This window comes from Erpetoichthys calabaricus, chromosome 8 (genome assembly GCF_900747795.2).
Source record: "Erpetoichthys calabaricus chromosome 8, fErpCal1.3, whole genome shotgun sequence".
Classification (NCBI taxonomy): Eukaryota; Metazoa; Chordata; class Cladistia; order Polypteriformes; family Polypteridae; genus Erpetoichthys; species Erpetoichthys calabaricus.
The window spans coordinates 168,004,205-168,029,017 of NC_041401.2; the positions used below are offsets into that span (position 1 = coordinate 168,004,205).

Below are 24,813 nucleotides of genomic sequence, written 5' to 3' on the forward strand. Positions count from 1 at the left end.
AAACGTTCATCATCCAATGGGCTGTTGGTAATTTACTTTATAGGGTTGGGTGTAATGCCTTTCTATGGGCCAACAATAAATCTTTTCCAGCTTAACAGGAAGCTGAAAAACAGGTGTAAAGGTGAAGGATGAAAAAGTCGATGATGGGTATTTATTATTTAAATATTTTGTAAAAAAAAATATGGTATTCTACCATCAGGGCCAACCATCAACTCAGGGTTACAATGCGAAGTCAAGCAAAATGACACCTCTTATTGGCTAACTAAAAAAATGACAATATGCAAGCTTTTGATGCAACTCAGGCTCCTTCTCGAAACAAGACGTAATCTTACATCTTTCCTGAAGAAGGGGCCTGAGTTGCCTCGAAAGCTTGCATATTGTAATCTTTTTAGTTAGCCGATAAGAGGTGTCATTTTGCTTGACTTCTCATTACATCCATAATCCATAACACGGTACAACACCCTAATGTTATGGGGTTATGAAATTTATTCTATTTTGGCAAGACTCAACCCTAGATGGAATGCCTGAGCACATTTTTCCCAATACAATGCATGGGTACCAATTAATGAACCTACGTTAGGAGAAAACTGCCTGGAGAAAATTCAGGCAAACATCACACAAAGAGTGGCTGATCTAATGATTGAGCCCCTATCAAACATATAAAAGGTACATTTTAAACTGATTTTCACAATGGTCAGTGTCCTGTGTCATTAGGCAGAGGGGCTATTTGCTCAGCCTTACAGCAACAATGCCAGAAACAAATTCGGGCAAGGAAGTGTCAAGTCAGTTTAAAGATGAACTGTGATTCCTGCCACTGCTAGCTTCAGCCTTGATATAAGAATTATAATGGAAGCACTTTCAAATTGTTGTCCTGAAGAACACATCAAACACAGAGCACAGCAAGTCCATTCCTGCTCCTCCTTGGGTCCTTTAGCAGCCGGTACAAGCAGCATAGGCGCAGATCTCACACACATCCGGATTCTCAGCTATTCGGGCTGTAGAAGAAAATCATGAAAAATTTGGGTTAGTCTCCTGAACAATTTCATTGGGCTCTTCTCATGCGTTCTTAGATGCTGTACAATAGAAGTATTCTGGGAGGGCTGCAGTCGCTTTCATTCTAGCCACTTCCTCCAAATCGTAACCTTAGATCTTCAAATGAGTGTCTGCTTGGGGACCCCTGCTTTGTACTATGTGGTGCCTTTTCTAGACAGCACAATTATGACATCCATCCTTCTTTGCCTTCATTTGCATACTAAACTACTGAACTTCCCAAGTGTATCCTTGTGTATGGTTGCACCTCATCAGGTCGGGAGATTGAGGCTGATTTTTTGACAGTGCCTAGCTATTTAAAGTCATTATAGTTCATCAACAGATGAATTACTCATTATGTCTCTCTGTATCTTAATTTTCAATGTGCCATGACAAGACACTTTAAAGAGCAAACAGGACTACAATACAATGTCAAATACTCAAAAACAAAACCTGGGAGAGTCCTGGGAGTATACCTGGCAGATCTAAAACTGAACGTATTGAGAGAAGCAAAACACATCAAATTGTTTCCACTCACCAAGTCTTGAAAAAATGACGTCTGGCTGCTGGCTCTCACACACTGGCAAGAACTCTTTAGGCAGAGCAGGATTGGTGCACACAGAGAAAGTACCCTGGGACATCCGAGTTCTTTTCACACCTCCACTTGCAGCCATCAGATTGCCTAATGTCTTCACAGAGTCCAGGGAGAAGACCAAATCTCCATCCTAGAGATAACATCAAACACTCATATAGTTGTTGCCCATTGAAATCTAGAATTACAGCCATGCTTCTCCACAATTATGAAATTATGTATGTGATTGGTTGACCTAAAATGAAAGGGGCGTGTCATGGCAATGTGACCATTTTGACTCAAGCAGTTATCAAGAACTGATTTGCTTAGGTCCATCCTTCCACTTATTCTCAGATTCACTTAATCCAATTTACAGTTATGGGTATAGTGCCTAACTTTCGGGCAAAATGCATTAAACAGTCCTGGATGGGGTTCCAGTCCATTGCAGACCACTCAGTCACTAATTAAGGACCAATTAAGATGTTTGCAGTGCACCACCTATTGGAATTAATTTGGTAATTAATAAAATGCATTGCATTTTTTATTCCAACAGATGGCACATCTCAAACATTTGTAATAATAAAATTGTCATGGAGATAGTTTAAGGGTTTTGGTGATGGTAATTCCCCAACTTTTCAGGGTTTGGCACTGTGTGGTAACGTTCTCTCTTTTCTGCCCTCTGCAGATTGAAAAATAGATAGTTCTCCTTTATCAATGTGACTTCCACCTGGACCCGCCCCTTCCTGTCCGACTGCCATATAACCGTAAGAATCACCCATCTTGAGGAATCTACCTAATGAAACCTAGGTGTGGCAGCACTTTTTGTGTTTTACATGTTTTTTTATTTTTAAACTAATGTAAAATTATATGAGGTATGCCCAAGCAAGTCCCAACACTTTGATGGTTTCTGTCTTGTTTATTACAAAATGCATTGCATTTTTCGCTTCAACAGATGGCGCATCACATATATTAGCGTTGCTTTTAAGAATCCTATACCAATGGCATACAACAGAGACATAGGAAGTGGATTGATACACACATACACAAACAAAAATGTTAAATTATATAGTGTTACAGTTTTTTGCAGAATTTGGCATTGTAGGCCCTTACTTTTTTGAGGAGGGGAGAGCAACGATCACCGTCACTTCAGAACGTTACATTGAATTACTAGAGAACTTTTTGAGGCCCCAACTGGAAGAAATGGATGTGGTGGATGTCTGGTTTCAACAGGATGGAACAATAGCTCATATGGTGTGGAGATCCATGGAAATTTTGCAGGAGATGTTTCTGGGGAAGCTGATCTCCCGGCATGGTGATGTCGGGTGGCCTTCACATTCACCTGATTTCACTCCATGCAGTTTCTTCTTGTGAGGCTATATCAAGTCGAAGGTAAACACACACTGACCTCAAAACCTTGAAGCCCTCAAGGACGCTATTCGCCACGAAATCGTCGCTATTCCCCTTGAATTGGTCGAATGAGTCATGTGAGCATTCAGAAATTGTCTTGAAGAGTATATCGCTAATGATGGCCACCACCTTGAAGACATCATTTTTAAAACATAGTGAAAAAATCTATTTTGTTTACCCCTTTTTGTGTCGTAATGAAATTTATTTTATCTTGTAGCTTTTTTGCAGAATAAACATTTGAAATGCGGTACTTCTTTTTGGCTCATCCTGTATTATATAAAAGACTAATAAATAAACAAACAAGTTGTTAGTTAATGGCTTCATAAATTATTTCAGTACAATCTGCTACATTTACACATAATATAGCATTCTCAAGCCCACTTAAATTCACTTAGAGTTACAGGGGACAGAAGGTAGCGTGCAACATCAGGCACAAGGCAATAATCAGCCCAGGACAAGGTGTCGGCCATTTTACAATGGCTGCTAACCTGTGCTATTTGTGTTAAAGTATGTCCTTAAAAGTTTATATATTGTATCAGAGTGTTTCCATATCTTTACTTTAGTGTTGCTGACTTTGTGACTTTGAGAGTCAGTTGTAATCAATGGTAGTGATATTGCTTTATGAACTCTGCTAACCAGTCGCAGAGCAAGGGATCTAAACTGGGAAGGTTCAAAGTTGTTAGTGAACCCCTCTCGTTATATCATCTTATTAGTGCTGCCGGTTTCACGGTTTGGGGTGGATGCCAATTATTTGCTCTGCCTGGTTTCCATTTGGATTGTTTGTTTTTGGGGGTTCATGGGCCCTATCAAGTGCCAATGCTGCTAATGGAACTGGGAAGGTCCCACAAACCCTAATCCAAAACCCACCTATTCTGACATGTGGGTTGCACTGTCTTGCAGTCCTTCATTCATTAACTGTCAAAAAGCTCTAATTGCACTTAGCTGTGAGCCTAATGTGAGATTTGGGATTGTTTGCTCCTTTCAAATGAGCCTTCAACCTTCCCAAGTTCAGCCGCTATAAATATAACCTGATTCTTATTATTTATATTCATTTGTCTTCAGAACGCAGACAAAACAAGGTATGATCCATCCATCCATCCATCCATCCATCCATCCATCCATCCATCCATCCATCCATCCATCCATCCATCCATCCATTATCCAACCCGCTGAATCCGAACACAGGGTCACGGGGGTCTGCTGGAGCCAATCCCAGCCAACACAGGGCACAAGGCAGGGAACCAATCCTGGGCAGGGTGCCAACCCACCACAGGACAACAAGGTATGATGTAAAAGAAATAAAGCACTTCCACATAAGACAGATTTGATTAAAATGCTTTTTGGAAATCACTGTCTTAAGGGGCAAAGGCGCAAACCCTCATTCCATGTGACTTTTCAATGTCAGTTCACTTATAAAGAATGAGATATACACTTAAAGCAGGGAAACTCTGTTATTTCTGTTAATGACAAATAGGAATGAGCAGTGCCTGTCTGGCCCTTGGATTTAGCAGCCGCCTGATGTTTGCTCAAGTCGTGGGAGCCAACCCAGTAGTAACAGGTGTGAAGTGGAAATGTGAGCGTGATAGAACATTAAAGGCGTCAGAGACCCCCACCCAAAGCAGTATCAGTGCAGTCAGTGACCTTCAGGGCATCGGTTAACTTTGAATGGTAAAAATTAGGAGATCTGCTCCTCACACAGACGCCAGCATGGCAGTAGATCTGAACACAAGTCCTGATGGTTACCACAGCAGTATCTGCAGACTAACGGCAATGGTGCCCATCTCATCTCTTTCTTGATCTTCTTGATTTAATACTTACAGGGGACTGATTGTGCAACCATTTAATCATTATTGTTATAATGAGATTCTTAAAATGACATATTCCATTTTAAGCCTATCAGGAAACCACAGGGGACCGAACCTGCAAACCCTGCGAAGACAACCACCAGGTGTGGAATTTAAAACCAGGATGCTGAAACCCTAATATAGTTTTATCCACTCTGAAATTAATGTGAAATAAAAAAAAGAGAAAAAAACATATTCTTGCTAGTTCAACAGTCAGAGGCAGCAGTCTACTTCTTTATATACGGTATTGACTATTTAACCTACAACACCATGCTGGCGCTGGCATCATTGCAGCTGCCTCCTTGTGCCAGCATGCTGGGTTCAAATCCCAGGCTCTGTTAGGGTTTTTTTTTTTGTCTCCAGTTTTCCTCCTACTTCCTAAAGATGCATGTGTGCGGATTCTAAATTGGCCATGAGTGAGTGTGAGGGTGCCCAGAGTCAGAATGGTAGTCCACCAACAATCTTGAATTTGACTAAGCAGGCTAAGTTATGGCGTAGCAATTGATTTTGCAGTCTGTGCAAAGCACAAAGGCCTATGAGCTTGTGGGGACCCACTCGAGGTCGTACAGATTTAAAAAAAAAATGAATAACTTAAATCTCTTGCACAGTTCATTGCGTTAATAATTCAGTTTCAGTGCATGTTTGCACCATCACCAGGCAAGTCCAATCCAATCCATGATGATATTACATATTTGGCATGCTCACCGTTTACACAAATTTAGACTTCAGGAGTAATCTGTAACAGACAGGTACAGGAGAACCTCTGGTCATGAACGTTTCTGAACACGTACAAATCGGGTTACGATCAAATAGTATGCCAAAATATTGCATCTGTTCACGACCACATGCTCTGGTGGCGAACAAAAACACTGACGGCAAGTTTCCCTACGCGGGTTCGTATGCGCCAATGATTTGCCATTCTCCGTTTCCCATTTTCTTTTGTTTGCGTATACAGGGTCTAACAAAGCAGTGTATGTTGCAAAAGGAATTAAAATGTTAACCAAGCAGAGGCCTCAAGTGCTGAAAGAGGTGAAAAAACTGTTTCTAGTGTGGTTGAACGAAAAGCAACTTGCAAGGGATAGCGTAAGCGAGGCAATCATATGTGCGAAAGCCAGGAAGACTCATGGCGATTTGCTAAAAAAAAAAATCCTTGTTTGAGTGGCGCAGGTGAGGAATTTAAAGCCAGTAGGGGATGGTTTGAGAAGTTTCGCAAGAGAATTGGCATTTAATTTTTTTTCCCTGTGCTTAAAACTCATTAAAAAAGTTTACAGCGAGCGGTTTAAAAGGCTCTAGCGTGAACTCTTACAATGTTAGTTTTCTCTGTTGTTCAAGGTTTTCTCAGTGTTATTCAATGTTTTTACATTTAGTTTACTATTACACTGTGCATTCTATGGTATAATTAACTATTTTTGTGCTTTAAAAATATATATTTATATGCAGTTCGTACGGTCTGGAACGGATTAATTGTATTTACATACAATCTTATGGGGAAATTACGTTCAGGTCGCAACCAAATCAGGTTGCGTCCAGAGTTTTGGAACAAATTACGGTCGTGACCAGAGGTACCACTGTATCAGCAAGAGTGAAAGGGAAGGTCTACAGGATGATAGTGAGACCAGCTATGTTATATGGGCTGGAGACGGTGGCACTGACCAGAAAGCAGGAGACAGAGCTGGAGATGGCAGAGTTAAAGATGTTAAGATTTGCATTGGGTGTGATGAGGATGGATAGGATTAGAAATGAGGACATTAGAGGGTCAGCTCAAGTTGGATGGTTGGGAGACAAAGTCAGAGAGGTGAGATTGTGCTGGTTTGGACATGTGCATAGGAGAGATGCTGGGTATATTGGGAGAAGGATGCTAAGGATAGAGCTGCCAGGAAAGAGAAAAAGAGGAAGGCCTAAGAGAAGGTTTATGGATGTGGTGAGAGAGGACATGCAGGTGATGGGGGTAACAGAACAAAATGCAGAGGACAGGAAGATATGGAAGAAGATGATCCGCTGTTGCAACACCTAATGGCAGCAGCCGAAAGAAGAAGAAGAGACTTCAGTAGTTTGGAGGCTTGGAGCCTAATCGGAGGCACAACATGGCCCTAGTCCTCCTTACAGAGAAGTGCACCTTTCCAAATTTGGTGACCTTTGGCATGCCATAGCGGATGTGAACGGAAGAAGTTTTGAAGGATGTCACTTGAATAATGTAAATATACATTATTATCATAAATAATTGCTACTTTTGTACTTTGATTTGTTGTCAACAGTTTTCGATCTTCGAACTCATAAACGGTAAATGTTAAGTTATGGTCCCCGTTAGTCAGCAAACACCGAAAATTTGAACAATTTGATGCTTTTTGTACTCTCGCCATGTGATGCCATGTCGGCCAGTAGCAGTGGATCTGGAAAACATTGTAAGAGTGGTGCTGCTAAACATAAGGCACGCCTGCAACAGGAACTGAAGAGCGCTAAGCTTACCAAGATTTCTACCTTTCTCAAAACTTTGCAAGGCCCAGCAGTAGTAACTGAGAATGCTGATGTTGGTGAATCATCACAACATTCGCAAGCAGGTTAAGCAGACAGTGCAGGGAGTGAAATGGTTGCAACTATTGAGTCTGGAATTAAGTGATACAATGGCTTCAAATCAGGTACTATCTGCTAAAAACGTAAAAAATGGAGAAACTACTAAAGACAAGCAAGCAATATGTATGACAAAGCAATTTTCTACTGACAAAGCAAATTTCTTGGAACTATTGACACCTCGCTTTATGATGTCCATTTTCTCAGAACTTGTGTAAAACAGGTCGATTGTGTAGTAGTATCCTGTCAGGCGGTGTCCTCGTTTTAATTTGCTACAAATTGAAATTACTTCATTTTATAGCACAGAACAGTTTCTACTTTTTAGCTTATGTTACATTTTAATCATCTACCTTAACAAAATTTTCTTGGAAAAGTAAGCAGGTCCACATCTGAAATATATTTATATACTACTACTACTACCCACACCTCCCACATTCCATTCCCACAATTTTATTTTTGCTAACATACAGCTGCTGTAATAAAGTGATTAAAAAAGTTATTCAAATTCCATTTAGGGAGCCGGTTTGTTTGTCACCAGCATGTGATCTGATAGTGACACGGTTGTGGACACCACTGCCCTGCCGGCCCCTAGGATCTAGTTGCAAATAAACTCCTCTAACAGTTATGCTAGACAAGGGGGGCCCATCTCAGGGTACTGCACAAGAGCCTTCAGAAAGCTAACTACGCCACTGAGGTTAAAGATATGAATACTAGTATATTATGCTTCCAGTGAAACTACTATCCTCTAGTACAGTATCTATGAGTTCATATGTCGCACCCACCACACTCCAAACCACCTGGATTGGGACCCAAAAACAGAATTTTTTAAAGAACTCCCAGTGAAGAGTTAAAATCGGCAGTATTCTGACTGACTGACATGAGTATTTTGAAGTCTGCCTACACACACAACTAGTTGATGGGACTGCGAGTTCCCAGTCCGGCCCTGATGGTGGCTATGAAAGGTGCTATGTTTACTGAATATTGTAGCGACCGCGTGTCTCCTTTACAGATAGGATTGAAAGCAGTAAAGCCTGGTTTTTACTTCCCACTTGAAGCATGCACGTGGTAAGTGACGAAATGCATTTCTACTTTTGTGGCCCGTTGATAGTCTCCTAGTCAATAAGTGACAGTGTCTGGTCAGAGTCACATTGCTAATAAATGTCACAGAAGAGGACGTGAGACTCTGCTGGTGGAAGAAATGTAGTGCTTTCTATTTATGACTTTAAGAGGAAGAAAAGGAGAAGACAGAAAGTCAGATCTGGGGCCTCATGTATAAACGGTGCGTACACACAGAAATGTTGCGTAAGAAACGTTTCCACGTTCAAATCGCAATGTATAAAACCTACACTTGGCGTAAAGCCACGCACTTTTCCACGGTAGCTCATACTCTGTCGTACGCAAGTTCTGCGCTCTGTTTTGCAGACTGGCGGCACCCAGCTTCAGAGCAGTGCTACTGTTCCTGTGTAGTTACCCTTTCTTAGATCCACATCCACGATGGCGGCTTTATCAAATACACTGAAATTAACCGCATATCGTTCATAAATTTAATGCATCTGATTGTAATTAACCTGTAACAATATAATGGTTCACAGGATGGTCAAACTATTCTAAATACCATAACTGCTTTAGCGTTGTTACTCTCACTGCACCTTTTTCTTCTTCTGTCAGCTGCTCCCGTTAGGGGTTGCCACAGCGGATCATCTTTTTCCATATTACTCTCACTGCATCACTCGGAGTATTTATATCATTGTATCTGAGTGTGAATCACAGATCTACAGCGATCGGAGAGAGAATTATCGGTATACAGCACTCGCTGCCTCAGCCATTCTCTATTTGAACTACTCTCATCCGACTAACGCTTTACAGCCTTTCCTGTTCGGACCTCGCGGTTCACAAACAGTTTCATCCCAAGAACTCTAAACACACTCAATCAGTCCATCAAGTGCTCCTTGTAGAACTGTTTGTACTTGCAAGTTACCGTGAGGTAATTGTACTTATGATACAGTTATAATATTGCACAACCTGAGCCACTTTATAAAACGTGTATTTACATATGATGACGATATAATTTTTAAGATGAAATGCAGCAAAATATGTTGATTATATTATACAGATAAAACTTTAACAACACAGTTCCGCAGCGCTAGCGAGCTTGAGCTTCGTTCACGGATTGTTCCTGCCTCGCGCTGTATTCATACTGTGGCTGGCGCGAAACTGGAAAGATAGATGGATAGAATTATTAAACATTACGAAGATATTTCGATGTTTCTTAAAAGTTTTGAAGAATCTGCGTTCTAAGCTTACAGATGGCTTAACGTCTATTACAGAGCTGATTGTGTGGTGATTGGGTATTTGGAGAAAGAAAAGTAAGGACAGGAATTGGGGGTTAGTACGTTTGAAAAAGACAGTACTGCTACAATAAAGTATTTCATTGAAGGTCGCGCATGGCGCAGCAAGCATCTTGCTGTAAGACATGAACAATCACTGCGCCACCGTGTTCCCATGTTTAATAACATGCTTTAACTCATATCATCATGAAAATGATATCACGTATACTTCTCAGTATTTTAATTATTCAGAGAGCTGTAATATTACGAATGTAATGGATTCTGTGCCATGTCAGAGAAAGAGCACGTAGTGATTCAGGCACATAGAGCACATATAAGATCAAATACACAACAAAGCATTTAACGTGCTACCTTAGTTACGATGGGATTTGAGAAACTAGTAAATTAAACGATTTTAAGATGACGTTTATGATGTTCTACTTTAATGACAAAATAAACTATGTGATTGAAATGGAAATTTTGAGATTAAAGTTGACATTTCGTGCTTTTTTCACATTGTGTGCCTTTTTCTTCACTGTACCCTAATAAGCTTTCATATGACACTCAGACGGTGGGCTATGACTCGCCTTTTCACGCCGACTTTGATATGTGACAACTTCTTTTTTATTTTGGGCACTGTGCGACTTTGTGAACTTGAGCTTTCGAGTTTCTCCGACACGCTATGTCACTCGATCAACTTCCTTTTGTTGCTTATATAACTGTTTAAACCAACAAATAGTACGTTTTTCTTTGCCTCCATTTGGTATTCGCTGAAATTCTTCTATTTTTCCCTGTACTTTTGCCATTGCCTTTTCACAGAACGCTGGGCTTAAGGGCTATTTATATTGATTTGCATATTCAAAGAGGTGTAATTCTGGGAGGAGTTGGGGCGGGACAGCAGGCATGTGCACGTGCATTTATTTCCATGCTGAGCGGGATTTATGTAGCGGAAGAACGCGGAAGTTGACGAATGCACAGATTCCTGCATCTGGATTTTTCAGTGTGTAAGCACATTTCGGCTTTTGTGCTTACATCATGTTATAGTGCGAATTCTACGCACGGCGTTATGCATGAAGCCCCAGTTGACCAAAAGAAAGAGCTAGTAAACTACTCTCGTGATCTCATGATCATCGTTTTGAATGATTTCTTGGGTTTTGATGATTTGTTGCGTCATTTTCAGCCTTTTGCTCATCATTCTATCACCTTCGTAGAGCTGGTTTATGCTTGATGACTCCAAGTGAAACGGGATGGTGACTCTGCAAAAATTATGTCCGATTTGGAGACACGCCCACGTGCTTACGGGTAGTGCATGTGCTGTACAGAAACTTTCTAATTATGTGGTGTGGCGTATCCAGAAAGTTAATTTCAACTAGATGCCGGTAATGAAAGTGCCAGTAGGGCTGAATATGACGTAACAGGTCATCACAACGCAAGGAAGACATTCAAAAACACTTGAAATGCATCTGCTCATCACGTTGATGAACATGAAGGTAAATGGGCGGAGTCTGAAGCCAAGCGGAAGACAAGTGGGGCAAATGTGGAAAAGTGTGATGTTGAGTAAGAGGCTAAGCATTTACGACATTACTACAGTGAATTTGTTAGTTTAGCAGGCGGGAGGGTTACCAAGTGCTTCAAATTATTGGCTTGTTTGTTTGAAATAAAGTCGCCCAATTCGGGTTTATGTACTTTGGCATGTGTGTCTTGTTATTGTCATTCCGATGTTCGCTATAATATTAATCGTGGTAATACAGATCATGAAAATTGACACATAGCCTACATATAAGCTTGATTGATTGATTTTGTTTAAAAAAAAGTCGAGCTGTTGCCAATTCAAGCCAGGCATTTCAAAAGATAAAATATTTCCAGAACTTTCATACCGTTGAGGTCACCTTAATGCCAGCGGTTTAAACATTAAACATATTTCAAAGTTCGTTTCTCGTATACCGCGTATATAAAAGCCGATTTTTTTTTTGCACTGTTTTATAGTATATACAAGTCCTTTGCTTGCAGAAAGCTTAAATAAAGAGGCTTCTCTTTGTGCCAGCTCCCATAACAGACTCGTTTAGCCGTTTTAACTGCCGTAACTTAGCGACTGTAACAAAGCCCATCTTCAGAACACACAATTAGAAAGCAGATCTGTCGAGGAACAAGCAGCTGGCTGTCCCCGCGTGAGTCGCACAGTTTTAGGGCACCCAGCTGCCAGGTGGCTTTTATATGACAGATTTTGGTGAGGTGTTTATTCACATTTAAGTCTGAATGTGAACACACTGACAGCGATTGTGTACTTCATAATACAGCATGGGTATAGCCGTGATTTGATTTGGAAATCCCTGACAATTCGAGGGGTGGGAGATAAATAAGTACGAGGTAGTGGGCTTCAGCAGGCATTTTAGCTTAAGAGCTGTCTGTCTTCGATTGCCATCAGCAGGACTTGCAAATACTGCAGCTCAGCAGTCAGCCTCATCTCCACCGGTAATGGTGTCTAAAAGTCAAGCAGGTACTGTATTAGTAAACTTTTGATGGGTATCAAAGAAAAGAATCAATAAGCTACAGGTTATTCATCTAGGCTAATCCATTATCACATTCTGGAAACAGTTTGGCATTTGCCCGAGAATTAATTAGATCCATTACATGTGGTTTACTATCCAGTGTGAGGTGTGCTCACTCCATTATCGGAGTCACAAACAGTCACTTCTAATGGCTTGAAAATGGCTAGACCACTTCACTCTGTTCTTAATATGCTGCTGGCTAATATAACCGACAATAGATTGGCAGGGAGTATAAAAGAACCTAAATTAGAAATAAACTCGCTGGGCTTTTTATTTCATCTCAGCAGATTTGAACTGTTGACCGCTACTAATTGTGTTTCCGACACTGTGAGTTAAACATCCAACTGAGTCAGAGTTAAGGTTATCATGCCTCGCTTCCTTGAATACGGAAGAGGCTCTCAACTATTCTTTCTGAAAGGTTATAAAGTTTGCTTTACAATTTCTGCTTTATGTTTCAGTACATCATATCTATAGAACACCTTCACCATGCATTTTAAGAGTCAAGGTTTATTTTATACAATGCTTTTCAGACTGAGCATTTAGCAAATAATCAATTATAGTTCTAAATTTGTGTACAATTCCATTTTTCTTCTTTATTCATTGACACTGTAATATTTCTCCCAAACCAATATTTATTCTGTACCGGGCCTACTATAATTAGTATTATTGAAAGCAATAAAATGCCATCAAGGGTAATATTTAATCAATAAGAAGACCCAAAGCTTTGACTAATTTAGCTGCAGGTATTTACTTTGAGTAGGTGCTTCAAAATGGGATTAAAGTCAACAGACAATTCATTAAAGAAGTAATTAGTCTATTATGGCAAACTTCAGTAAATGCAAAGCTGTCTAAACAGCAGTGCACATTAATATTTATTAAGTAACTAGCCGTCCCCATGCGGCTTCTCCCGTGTAGAAGTGAAACAAGACAGTGAGGAGGGCCCTGCCCGGCTCCCCACTCCTGAGGTCCCGCTTTCCATTCCCCTCGGCCTGCAGCCTCTGCCTCGGATTAGCGCTAATGTATCACTCCTGCAAGCGAACTATGATAAGAGAAGTCGCAGAATCAACCGGAATGTTCAAGCACATGATAGAAAAAATCCAATCTAAATCTGTTAAGTAGTTCTCTCGTGAAAAGTGGACAGTGTGAGACTTTCCCGGACACCACCAATCAGAGGCCACATCTTTATAAAATGCACACATTTATTAAACATTAATAAACACAGTTCCACTCAGCACACAATGCACACAGCAATAATCGCCCTTCAATAACTCTCTCAGTCCTTTGCCGCCTTTCCTCTCTTCCTGGGAGCTTTGTCTTTCTCCCACTCCCGACTCTGGCTCCCTGACTGTGAGGAGGCGGCCCCTTTTATTCCTGCCTGGATTTGTTCCAGGTGGCTGATGACGTCCATCCGGCAGTACTTCCTTGTGTGGCAGAAGTGCTGCCCTTTGCCCCAGAAGCACTCCGGCGTCCCTGGCAGGTTCCTCTGCCATCTTGCTGAGTGTGGCAGAAGTAACAATATCCGGGTCTCCTGAGGCTTAAAGCGCCCCCTGGCGGTGGCCACGGTTCCCAATGGGTCAAAGCCTCTTTGTCCCTTTCCCGTGGTCCTCTTTTTATCCAGGGCGGCTGCCCCCTTGTGCCCCGGAAGCTGTTAGTGTCCCTTTCCAGTCCCTCTGGGCATTCTGGCCAGGTAATGATCCCAGTCATCCGTGACAACAGACATACAGACAGACAGACATTGGATTTTATGTATGTAAAGATGATTAACCATAAGTCCATTATTTAGATTTCTGTCAAAGCAAATAACTTTTGTTTTGGGGAGAGTGTCTGGAATAGGGAATCCATTCCTGGGAAAACGGGAACAACCAAGCTTGCATATATAGCGTGTAAAAATCGATCAAGAAATAACAGAGTTATAGTTGAAAATAATTAAGGTGGCGCCATTGCTGCAGCTTGCACTTCATCAGACAACAGCTTTGAAGAGCAACTTGAAATTGCAATGCGTCAGTCTGTTGCATGTGCATTATCTGTGCCAAGAAACTTGCCATCACAGAATGATGACAAGAAACTGGATGCATCAGTAAAAGCTGAAATGGCGGTGTTTCTAAGCAACGGCAAGCGCGAGCGTTGTTTAGAACAAGTGTATCAGTATCTGATGATTGTGCTGCCTACTTCAGTGAAGGCAGAGCGTGCTTTCTCAGCGGCTGGCGTACTTATGCATGAAGTTGCATTCTTGCCTGGACGACCGCACGCTGGACATGTTAATAATAATAATAATAAATTACATTTATATAGCACTTTTCTCAGTACTCAAAGTGCTATCCACACAGGGAGAAACCAGGAAGCAAACCCGCAATCTTCCACAGTCTCCTTACTGCAAAGCAGCAGCACTACCACTGCGCCACCTGTGAGGACATTGTGCTTTCTATGCTCTTATTACCACAACTAAAGATACATGTAGTTATATGACAGCATGAACTACTTGTAGATTAGTTTAGTCTTTTATTTGTGTCAACATATTGCGGTAGTTTTATTAAAAATGAGTGTCGGTCGTTCTAAAACCATTCACATGTGAGATGTCTGTGTACTGTGTCATCCCCGGGAGCCAGGGATTCCCGGGAATGAAATGTGGGATTCCCGAATTCCTGGGAATGGATAAACCCGTCCAGGAATGGACTCCCTAGTCTGGAATATACATATTCAGAAAGAATTCAGACCCCTTCACTTTGTGCACAGTTTATTGTGTGGTAGATTTAATTGTACATGGATAGGTTTTCCACTTATTCTCATCAAACTACACTCAGTAGCTCATAATAATAAAGTAAAAACATGTTTTCGGAAAGGTTCGCAAATTTATTAAAAATCAAAAACAAATCTCTCATTCATACAAATATTCAGACCCTTTACTTTGGATTTCCATGGTGTGCTGAGGTACATTCTGTTTGCTTTAATTCTTCTTGAGGTGTCTCTAGAATTTGACTGAAGTCCACCAGTGGCAAATTGAATTATTTGGACCTTATTCAGCATACATATCTGTGTATGGAGGGTCCCACAATTTACACTGCATGTCAGAACAACAACCAAGCCATGAAGGTAAAGGAACTCTCTGTAGACCTCCACTGTCAAATTGTGGTGAGTCGGAGAGAACCGCAAGGGTATAAAACCATTACTAAAGCTATGAGTGTTCCCAGTAGCACATTGCCCTCAATAATTGTGAAATGGAAGAAGTTTGGAGTCACCAGGGCTTCTCCTTGCCAAACTGAGTGAGCAGGCAAGAAGAGTCTTGGTTGGGCAGGTGACCAGAAGTGAGAACCTCTGAAAGGGACAACCATCTAGGCAGCACTCCAACAATCAGACGTTTATGGTAGAGTAACTAGACAGGAGCCACTTGGCTAAGACGGGGGTCGGGTGGTGAGGACCACGGCTGCTGAAGTCTCCACCAGCTGATCAAACATAGGGTGAGTCGGGGAGATGGAATTGGAGAGATACTGGGCTTGTCGATGGCTGTTGGTTTTCACCTCATTTTATTCTGGATTTTTAACTCACAGACAGTCACCGTTTTAAATGATTATTTATTAATTGAAGAGTTTTGAGAACTGCACTTTGTTTTTAACACAGTTTTGATTTTTGATTGTTTTTAATAAAAGCACTGCACCAACTCCTTGCTGGCTCACCCCTTTATCGGTGGTAGCGTGTTCAAGAAGCTCCCCGGAAGGACCCGATAGTGTGCGGCCAACCTTCACCGTCAAAGAAGGATTAATGTAGCCAAAAGCAGAAAGGTACTTGAAGCAAACCTGCTCAAGAGTGCAAGCAACCTCAGGGTCAGTGTGACAGTTAGCAGAAGCCTACAGCCAATACAAAGCTGGAGTGACTCTGACTCTGACTGTCATTCAGTGGCCCAGCCAAAGCCACTTGTGGAGAGACCTGAAAACAGCAGTTGCCAAACACTTCTCCTCCAATGCTATGGAGCCTGAGATGATCTCCCAGGAAGAATGGGTCAAACAGCTCAAATCCAGGGGTGCCAAGATTGTAGAGACTTACCCAAGAAAACATGAAGCTGAAATTTCAGGGCTTGTACAAAGTGTTGAATTAAGGGTCTGAATACTTATCTAAATGAGAGATTTCAGTTTTTGGTGTTTAATAAATTTGCAAACCTTTCTGAAAACATGTTTTCACTTTTTATTATGAGGTACTGAGTGTTGATTAATGGGCAAAAATATCAGACTTATCCTTTTAAAATTAAATCTACAACACAATAAAGGTTACAAAAAGTTAAGGTGACTGAATGCTTTCTGAACCCACTGTATATTCAAACATTAGGGCTGCAACTAATGATTATTTTGGTAGACGACTAATCGTTCAATTTTTTTTCGATTAGTCACGATTATTACATGCCTGACTATTTTGAATACTGCGGCCTGTGGTTGCACATCCTGTTCTGGGCCCCAGTGCATGTCTTACCTCATCTCCTCACGTCTGTCCACCTGTGAATGTCACCCCGATGTCTCTGTTTTTACACGATTAAAATTAATAACAATCAAATTAAAATAACAACCAGTGAAACATATGAATTTGAAAATGATCAGATGTTTTTATATTAGTGTGACCATCACAATAAAAAAGAAATACATTAAACAATACAAACTAAAGTGCACGTAGTCTTTAAACAAAAAAAGTGCATTTAACTTAACCATAAAATACATCGTTAAAACAGAAAGGTTTTTCATATTTTAGTAATAAATGACAAAATGTAGACATAAACTATATAATGTGTACAGCCTGAAGTGCAAAGATCAAATAAACACTTTCACAAAAGGTTCAAGGCTGATACAACCGCTTCTGTGACGCAGCGGTAGGAATTGCTGACTTATAATCTCGAGTCCCCCGGTTCGATCCTGACTGCCTCGTATATTTACCGTTTTGAGTAGTGAGTTGCTCTTATTGTTAATATTATACAATAAACACATACATTTGATTTGAGTCTGTAACAGCCACTGTAAATGTATAGTACTTGTAAACGTTACTGCTTTTTTTTTTTCACTTTTATTCTCTGAGTCACGATCACGATACTTACTACCACCCCTGTACCCCCAGGGATCTGACGCTGTTACTTTTTATCTGAAACTGGGAATAACTGTAGATGTGAGTGGTGTTTTGAGACAATCAAACTGAAAATTCTCTGATCTGGATGAATAAAAGCTGACACACAAACCCTGGCGAATCTGCCTTCTTCCTATGCCATTGTCAATTAATTTTTTTTATTCAATTTTATTGAGTGTTCCTGCTTACGCTGAATTAGTATGCACCTTATGGCCCGTGATGTCAAAGCCACACTGACAAAAAAGCAGAGATATAGGTATATATCTATCCATCCATTTTCCAACCCGCTGAATCCGAACACAGGGTCACAGGGGTCTGCTGGAACCAATCCCAGCCAACACAGGGCACAAGGCAGGAACCAATCCCAGGCAGGGTGCCAACCCACCGCAGTATAGGTATATATGATATTTGGAGTTGTTCATTTTATGACCTTATTGTACATTTCGGAAACATTGTGGCACGGATGCAACATTATTCATATTATTCATATTCCTCCGCGTACCTTCTTGCGGTTGTAATCAGTGACCGCGTTTTTTTTTTCCCCCCCGACCTTGCCCAGTCTGCACAGGACTCCAGGACATGCAGAGGAAAGAATGTTCCTCTGCAAGGTGAGCCACAAACGCTCTTCTTTTCTCAGTGGACCCGTACATGCCTTGCACAGTACATGTGCTTTGATCGCTGCCAGGTCAAGCTTGTTATAGCACAAGCAACCAGCCACCTGAGTGCTCCTGCACGCACTGAATAAGCTCACGCCTTCTGGTGTCCACGCGCAGCACCGGGGAAAAAAAAAAAGAAAGAGACAAATATGCGTGACATTTTGAAGAAATCATTGTATGACCAGAATAGTACCAATCAGAAAACATCATCGCACTAATGCAGTATTATTTGAAAACGAACAGATCGGGTGTAAATGTGTTACTTGTAAAAGTTAGCTTTTTTCACTTTTATTTTCTCAGTCTCGTTCACGCTCTCCCTCCCCTTCTGATCTGACCCTGACTAACTAACTAACAGCGTCAGCATAAATTCTCAAGAGACGGTGGCATCGCAGCTCCAGGATGCTTGCGTTTCTGATGCTCATGTATCGCGGTGGTGCTGCTGTGAAAAGAAAGCTCCGCTTTGCATAATCTGCATTCAACTTTTTTTTCTTTTTCGGTGAAGTGCTCCCACACTTTAGAAAGTTTCTGTCTCAATTTTTTTCCATCTCCCTCCCCCTCCTCTATCCGACTCGCCATTGCAACCACGTTTATTTTCCTCTACATTCGTCTTCTTCTCAGACGTTCTTTCTTCGTTGGTAGGACTGTATGCTGTCTTGACAAACAATAACAAACGATACTGCCCCCAGACGTCCATGTAGCGCATTGCAGTTACAAAAACCAATGTGGTTCTTTGTGACTGAAGCCTCTATTGAAGGTTCTGTTTATGACACGTCGACAATAAAAAAATCCGTGTCCATGTCATCGATTATGTAGACTAATCATTGCAGCCCTATCAGACATATACATATACAGTGGTGTGAAAAACTATTTGCCCCCTTCCTGATTTCTTATTCTTTTGCATGTTTGTCACACAAAATGTTTCTGATCATCAAACACATTTAACCATTAGTCAAATATAACACAAGTAAACACAAAATGCAGTTTTTAAATGGTGGTGTTTATTATTTAGGGAGAAAAAAAATCCAAACCTACATGGCCCTGTGTGAAAAAGTAATTGCCCCCTGAACCTAATAACTGGTTGGGCCACCCTTAGCAGCAATAACTGCAATCAAGCGTTTGCAATAACTTGCAATGAGTCTTTTACAGCGCTCTGGATGAATTTTGGCCCACTCATCTTTGCAAAATTGTTGTAATTCAGCTTTATTTGAGGGTTTTCTAGCATGAACCGCCTTTTTAAGGTCATGCCATAGCATCTCAGTTGGATTCAGGTCAGGACTTTGACTAGGCCACTCCAAAGTCTTCATTTTGTTTTTCTTCAGCCATTCCGAGGTGGATTTGCTGGTGTGTTTTGGGTCATTGTCCTGTTGCAGCACCCAAGATCGCTTCAGCTTGAGTTGACGAACAGATGGCCGGACATTCTCCTTCAGGATTTTTTGGTAGACAGTAGAATTCATGGTTCCATCTATCACAGCAAGCCTTCCAGGTCCTGAAGCAGCAAAACAACCCCAGACCATCACACTACCCACCACCATATTTTACTGTTGGTATGATGTTCTTTTTCTGAAATGCTGTGTTCCTTTTACGCCAGATGTAACGGGACATTTGCCTTCCAAAAAGTTCAACTTTTGTCTCATCAGTCCACAAGGTATTTTCCCAAAAGTCTTGGCAATCATTGAGATGTTTCTTAGCAAAATTGAGACGAGCCCTAATGTTCTTTTTGCTTAACAGTGGTTTGCGTCTTGGACATCTGCCATGCAGGCCGTGTTTGCCCAGTCTCTTTCTTATGGTGGAGTCGTGAACACTGACCTTAATTGAGGCAAGTGAGGCCTGCAGTTCTTTAGACGTTGTCCCTGGGGTCTTTTGTGACCTCTCGGATGAGTCGTCTCTGCGCTCTTGGGGTAATTTTGGTCGGCCGGCCACTCCTGGGAAGGTTCACCACTGTTCCATGTTTTTGCCATTTGTGGATAATGGCTCTCACTGTGGTTCGCTGGAGTCCCAAAGCTTTAGAAATGGCTTTATAACCTTTACCAGACTGATAGATCTCAATTACTTCTGTTCTCATTTGTTCCTGAATTTCTTTGGATCTTGGCATGATATCTAGCTTTTGAGGTGCTTTTGGTCTACTTCTCTGTGTCAGGCAGCTCCTATTTAAGTGATTTCTTGATTGAAACAGGTGTGGCAGTAATCAGGCCTGGGGGTGGCTACGGAAATTGAACTCAGGTGTGATACACCACAGTTAGGTTATTTTTTAACAAGGGGGCAATTACTTTTTCACACAGGGCCATGTAGGTTTGGATTTTTTTTCTCCCTAAATAATAAACACCATCATTTAAAAACTGCATTTTGTGTTTACTTGTGTTATATTTGACTAATGGTTAAATGTGTTTGATGATCAGAAACATTTTGTGTGACAAACATGCAAAAGAATAAGAAATCAGGAAGGGGGCAAATAGTTTTTCACACCACTGTATCTCTATCTTCCTCATGGTTAGTTTTCTCCTGGCATTTTGGTCCAGAAGACAAGTGTTTTTGGGTTAATTTTCAAGTTTGAAACTGGATGGTGCAAATGTATCCCACAATAGAGCGGCACTGCAGCCAGGGTGGGGTCCTGCATTATGAATGACCCTACCAGGACATGCTCTGACAGCCCCGTGACCTTTTATCTCGGTAGTAGTAGCAGATATTCATATGTCCTTGAGAGCACTTTAAAGGTTGGAGTTGAGCTGAGCTCCAAGTGAACAGTAGTTGAACATGGATCAGTCGGTCCTAAGGGATGGGCACGAGCCTTTCTGAAGTGTAAGGGTGATGGCTTCCATCACACTCAGGCCCATTGAAAGGTTGTGGGGATCCGAACCCCAAATCCTTCCATTGTAAAAAGTAAAATAGGAAAACAAATGAGTGGTGCTGGATCTCACAGGCCAGGTGTCTGTGCTGACAAACACTGGAAGGAGAATTAAAGTGGTGGCATCAAAATTCCCGGTGAAGATCCCAGCCTGGTCTGTATTGTTTTAACATTCTTCTCGTGTTTTCAATTGTAAGGTTGCTCGTCGAGTCTAACTTGGGCACATGAGAGTGTAATGTGTGAGAGTGCGGCTGGGTGGAAGATTTGGAATTGACGGGATTTGGTTCTGATTCCTGTGACCCTGAACTGGAGTAAACAGGTCCAAGGAATAGCTGGAATGATTTAAAAAATTCAAGGCAATAACTGGAAACTCCACTTCTGTCATGTGGTAGTTCACTCATTTATAGTCAAAGATAACACAACTCAGAAATCAGGACTGCTGAAGTCTGGCCCAAGCTCTTTAGATCACGCACACAAACACCTTTTATATTGGCCTCTTGTCATTTTGTGCAGCATGAATGCCAATTATCAATCAGAAAAAGAAGACACACCCTGACATAATTTGATGCCTCTGCAAATCAGTAACTTGATTATCTTGGACCTTGACTGCTGCCCTTTCATCTTGTTTTTTGTTTTTGGTGAGATGAGAGAAGCTGTTTGCTTGTACACTGGCCTTCTTAGTCCCATTAAGTTCAGTCAGATGGCCAGAATTATATTAAAAGGACTCGGATCAGCTATGCAATTACTGTAATTACCTAGCAGAACAAAGCCACCCCTGTTAAATGTGAAGTGAAAGTGTTAGGACAACGCCATGGAACAAACCTCTGGAGGCAACATGGTGACGCAGTGGTTAGTAGTGCTGCCATTCAGCGCCACAGCATATGTATGTTGTGTTTGCCTGTGTTTTCTGTAGCACTCTGAGTACCTGACACATTACACAAGACATTTAGATGAGGTTGAGCAGGGGCCTCATAATAGGCAGGTCTGTATATGAGGCTGCCCTGCGATGGACTAGCAGCTAACCCAATGTCTCCATCCTCCTCATGGATGAGTATTGGAATTAGAAGGCATCAAACATGGACCGATAAGCAATGCAGTCAGCATTTTAAGAAATATGACAAAACAAATTTAAGGGAATCAAAACCTCTACTGATATTTGATTGTGTCTGCCTGATGCCCAGATGCGACCTTAGGAGTGTGCAGGGCCTAAGGCTGACCAACAACATCTACTGGGCTGGTTACGTCAAACTCTGTTACCAGTATGTGTAGACTGCATAAACTTGCACGAGGATTTAATAAAAAAATTATGTTAACATACTCTGAATTTTCTCATTACAGTATTCAGCTAAATTTTTTGCAAGATAACACAAGGACTTTATCAAAATAGAACGATATGATCTATTTAAAAAGTGCAATTCATAATTCACGACAATACCACTACAGTGCGAAATGCGGAAATTAGCAGGGCCTCTTCTAGAAGATGTACCCAGTGTGCATGCATATATGCAGGATGTCGCAGTCATAACTCACGTTGATGTCATGTCAGCCGGTTATCATTAGCGATACATGTTTTTGTGCATTAATATTTGGACTGTGGAATGTTTTCAAAGACCTACAAGTATTGAATTTGACCTTGAAGGGGGATTTTAAAAGGGTTCCTCTTAGAAGCATCTCAAATATATATACTAGAGAATATAACTTGACTGCGGTGGGTTGGCACCCTGCCCAGGATTGGTTCCCTGCCTTGTGCCCTGTGTTGGCTGGGATTGGCTCCAGCAGGCCCCCGTGACCCTGTGTTCGGATTCAGCGGGTTGGAAAATGGATGGATGGATATAACTTGACAAATCCGCTCGAACTGGACCCGCGGACCTCAAAAGCGGAGCCTGGAGCGGTCGCCCCACTTGCCACCCACAAGCGCCAGAAAGAATGCATGCAAAAGTAAAAGGACAGGCTAATGAATACCAGATGAAAGGATTTTTTTTACAAATTATTTTGTTCTCTAGTCTTGTCGCAAATTACTTCTTTAAATCATTTTAGTATATACACAATTGCAAAGGCAATGTGTTAAATCAGCACAAACCGTACGTTTTTGTAACCCCTTTCCTTTCAATGCACTATGAAAGGCACTGACTGAGTTGAGTAGAGACAGAAAAAGAAAACTTGATAATAGCAGCTTTTATGAAAGGTTAATTAAATAGTGGATTGTATAAACCGACAAAATAAGCAGTTACCTGGTCATTTAAAAAAATGTCATTCTTTGTCCGCTATTGCAATTCTATTTATAATGCATTGTCATATATTTTTAAGGAATCACTTTTGTCATGTCCTCACCTGCTTAATCCAGACTAGGGTCCTGGAGCCTATCCGTTGCAAGGCAGGAACAAATCCTGGTCAGGGCGCCAGTCCATTGTAGGGCTAACGTAAACACACGCCAGTTTAGCTTCACTGATTCACCTAACTTGCAAGTATTTAGATATTTCAGGAGCACCCAAAGGGAACAGGAAGAACATGAAAACTCCATGAAAGGAGAAGCACAGGACGCGCGCTTTCAGAGCGGCAGCAGCGCTACCGCTGCGCCACCGTGCAGTTCTTAAAGCTCTTCGGCTCAATAAATTCGGAAACATCGCGCGTTTTGTACACTCCATCGTGATCGAACTCACAATACAACACGTTATGCTAAAATAAAGTTACCTCATTTCATTCTTCGATTATAATTTGGTCATAATAAAGAAAATCAAAGATATACTGTAATATTATATAAAGGAAGATGATCTGGTAAATATTTTGATAGTAAAAATGAACAGTATTTTATTAGATCCAAGCAGACTTTATGATAGCATTTCCAAAGAAAGACACTAATGAATCAGTACAGATAAAGTGCTACCGTTGTATGGTGTTTTGGTTCGTGACACAATAATGAAAGACGCTATATTAAACCAAGTTAAGTGTAACCTCTCATGTTTAAATATTCTTCTCTTCTGGTTTCAATTCTGTTTTGTTAAATTCGACTTGATTGAATGGAATGTTGTTTTCTTGAAATAAATAAATAAATAATCTTCTTTAATACCGCCTTTAATGAAAAGCACGGTATGTGCGATTAAGTTGACAAGTACTCATTAAAAGAAGGAATTATAAACAAAAAAAGCTCATTTTTATTCTACCAATTAACTGTGATCGCGTATTAATACTCATAAAAACTCAAAAGATACATATAGTGATTCTCTGTCAAAAATATTTACACGAAAGCTGTCCGTCAAAGCGTGCAGATAAACTTTGCAAAGGAATGGCAGCGATGCAGTGTACTCTGACTGCCCCGGACCATTAAATTGGACTAAGAGTTCAGTACATTAAAGAATGGATGCATGAACGACGATTTGTACTTACTTTAACCACAACAGCGTTGGAAAGCAGGCAGACTGTACACAGGCACAGAGCGATTACTAGACAGACCCTCATGTTCGGCCGCTTGTCTTCACGGAGTGTTCAGCACTGAACTCGTCTTTGCTCAGCATAGGCACCTGCCGTCTAATAAACCCCGTCAGTGTTGACTTATTTATTAAACCGAAACAGCTTTACCTGGTTAATGTTTAGTGTAGCGGTGAGATCAACGTAGTGACATCATGCTGATGAAAGGAGTCATAAATTTAAGTGTGCTTTGGGTGAAAGATTTCGCCCTGTAACTCTTTCTGGTAAGCAAAGAGTTCTGACTCCTAAGAGACATACAGCATTTTACTTCAAGCATTTCTATTTTTTTTCATAATGATAATAGGAACAGGTATTCAAAAAATATAGTACTAGCTTATAGGGGCACTACTGTTGTGTGTATAGAGTAAGTTGAAATTCATATTTGGATGTGCTAATCAACATTTAACATGTCGATTCTTTCTCTCTCTCTCTATTAGTGCTATTATAATTGAGCAGAA

At 41.0% G+C, this 24,813-nt stretch overlaps 1 protein-coding gene across 1 annotated transcript; it reads right to left on the reverse strand.

Moving 5' to 3' along the window:
* Positions 1–812: 812 nt before the first annotated feature.
* si:ch211-220m17.5 (guanylin family protein) lies at positions 813–24,439 on the reverse strand. The gene is made up of 3 exons (XM_051931126.1): positions 24,275–24,439; positions 1,568–1,754; positions 813–995 (listed from the first exon to the last, which is right to left on the reverse strand). Exons 1-3 carry the CDS (start codon positions 24,344–24,346, stop codon positions 931–933), a joined length of 324 nt encoding a protein of 107 aa, XP_051787086.1. The 5' UTR covers positions 24,347–24,439; the 3' UTR covers positions 813–930.
* Positions 24,440–24,813: the final 374 nt, after the last annotated feature.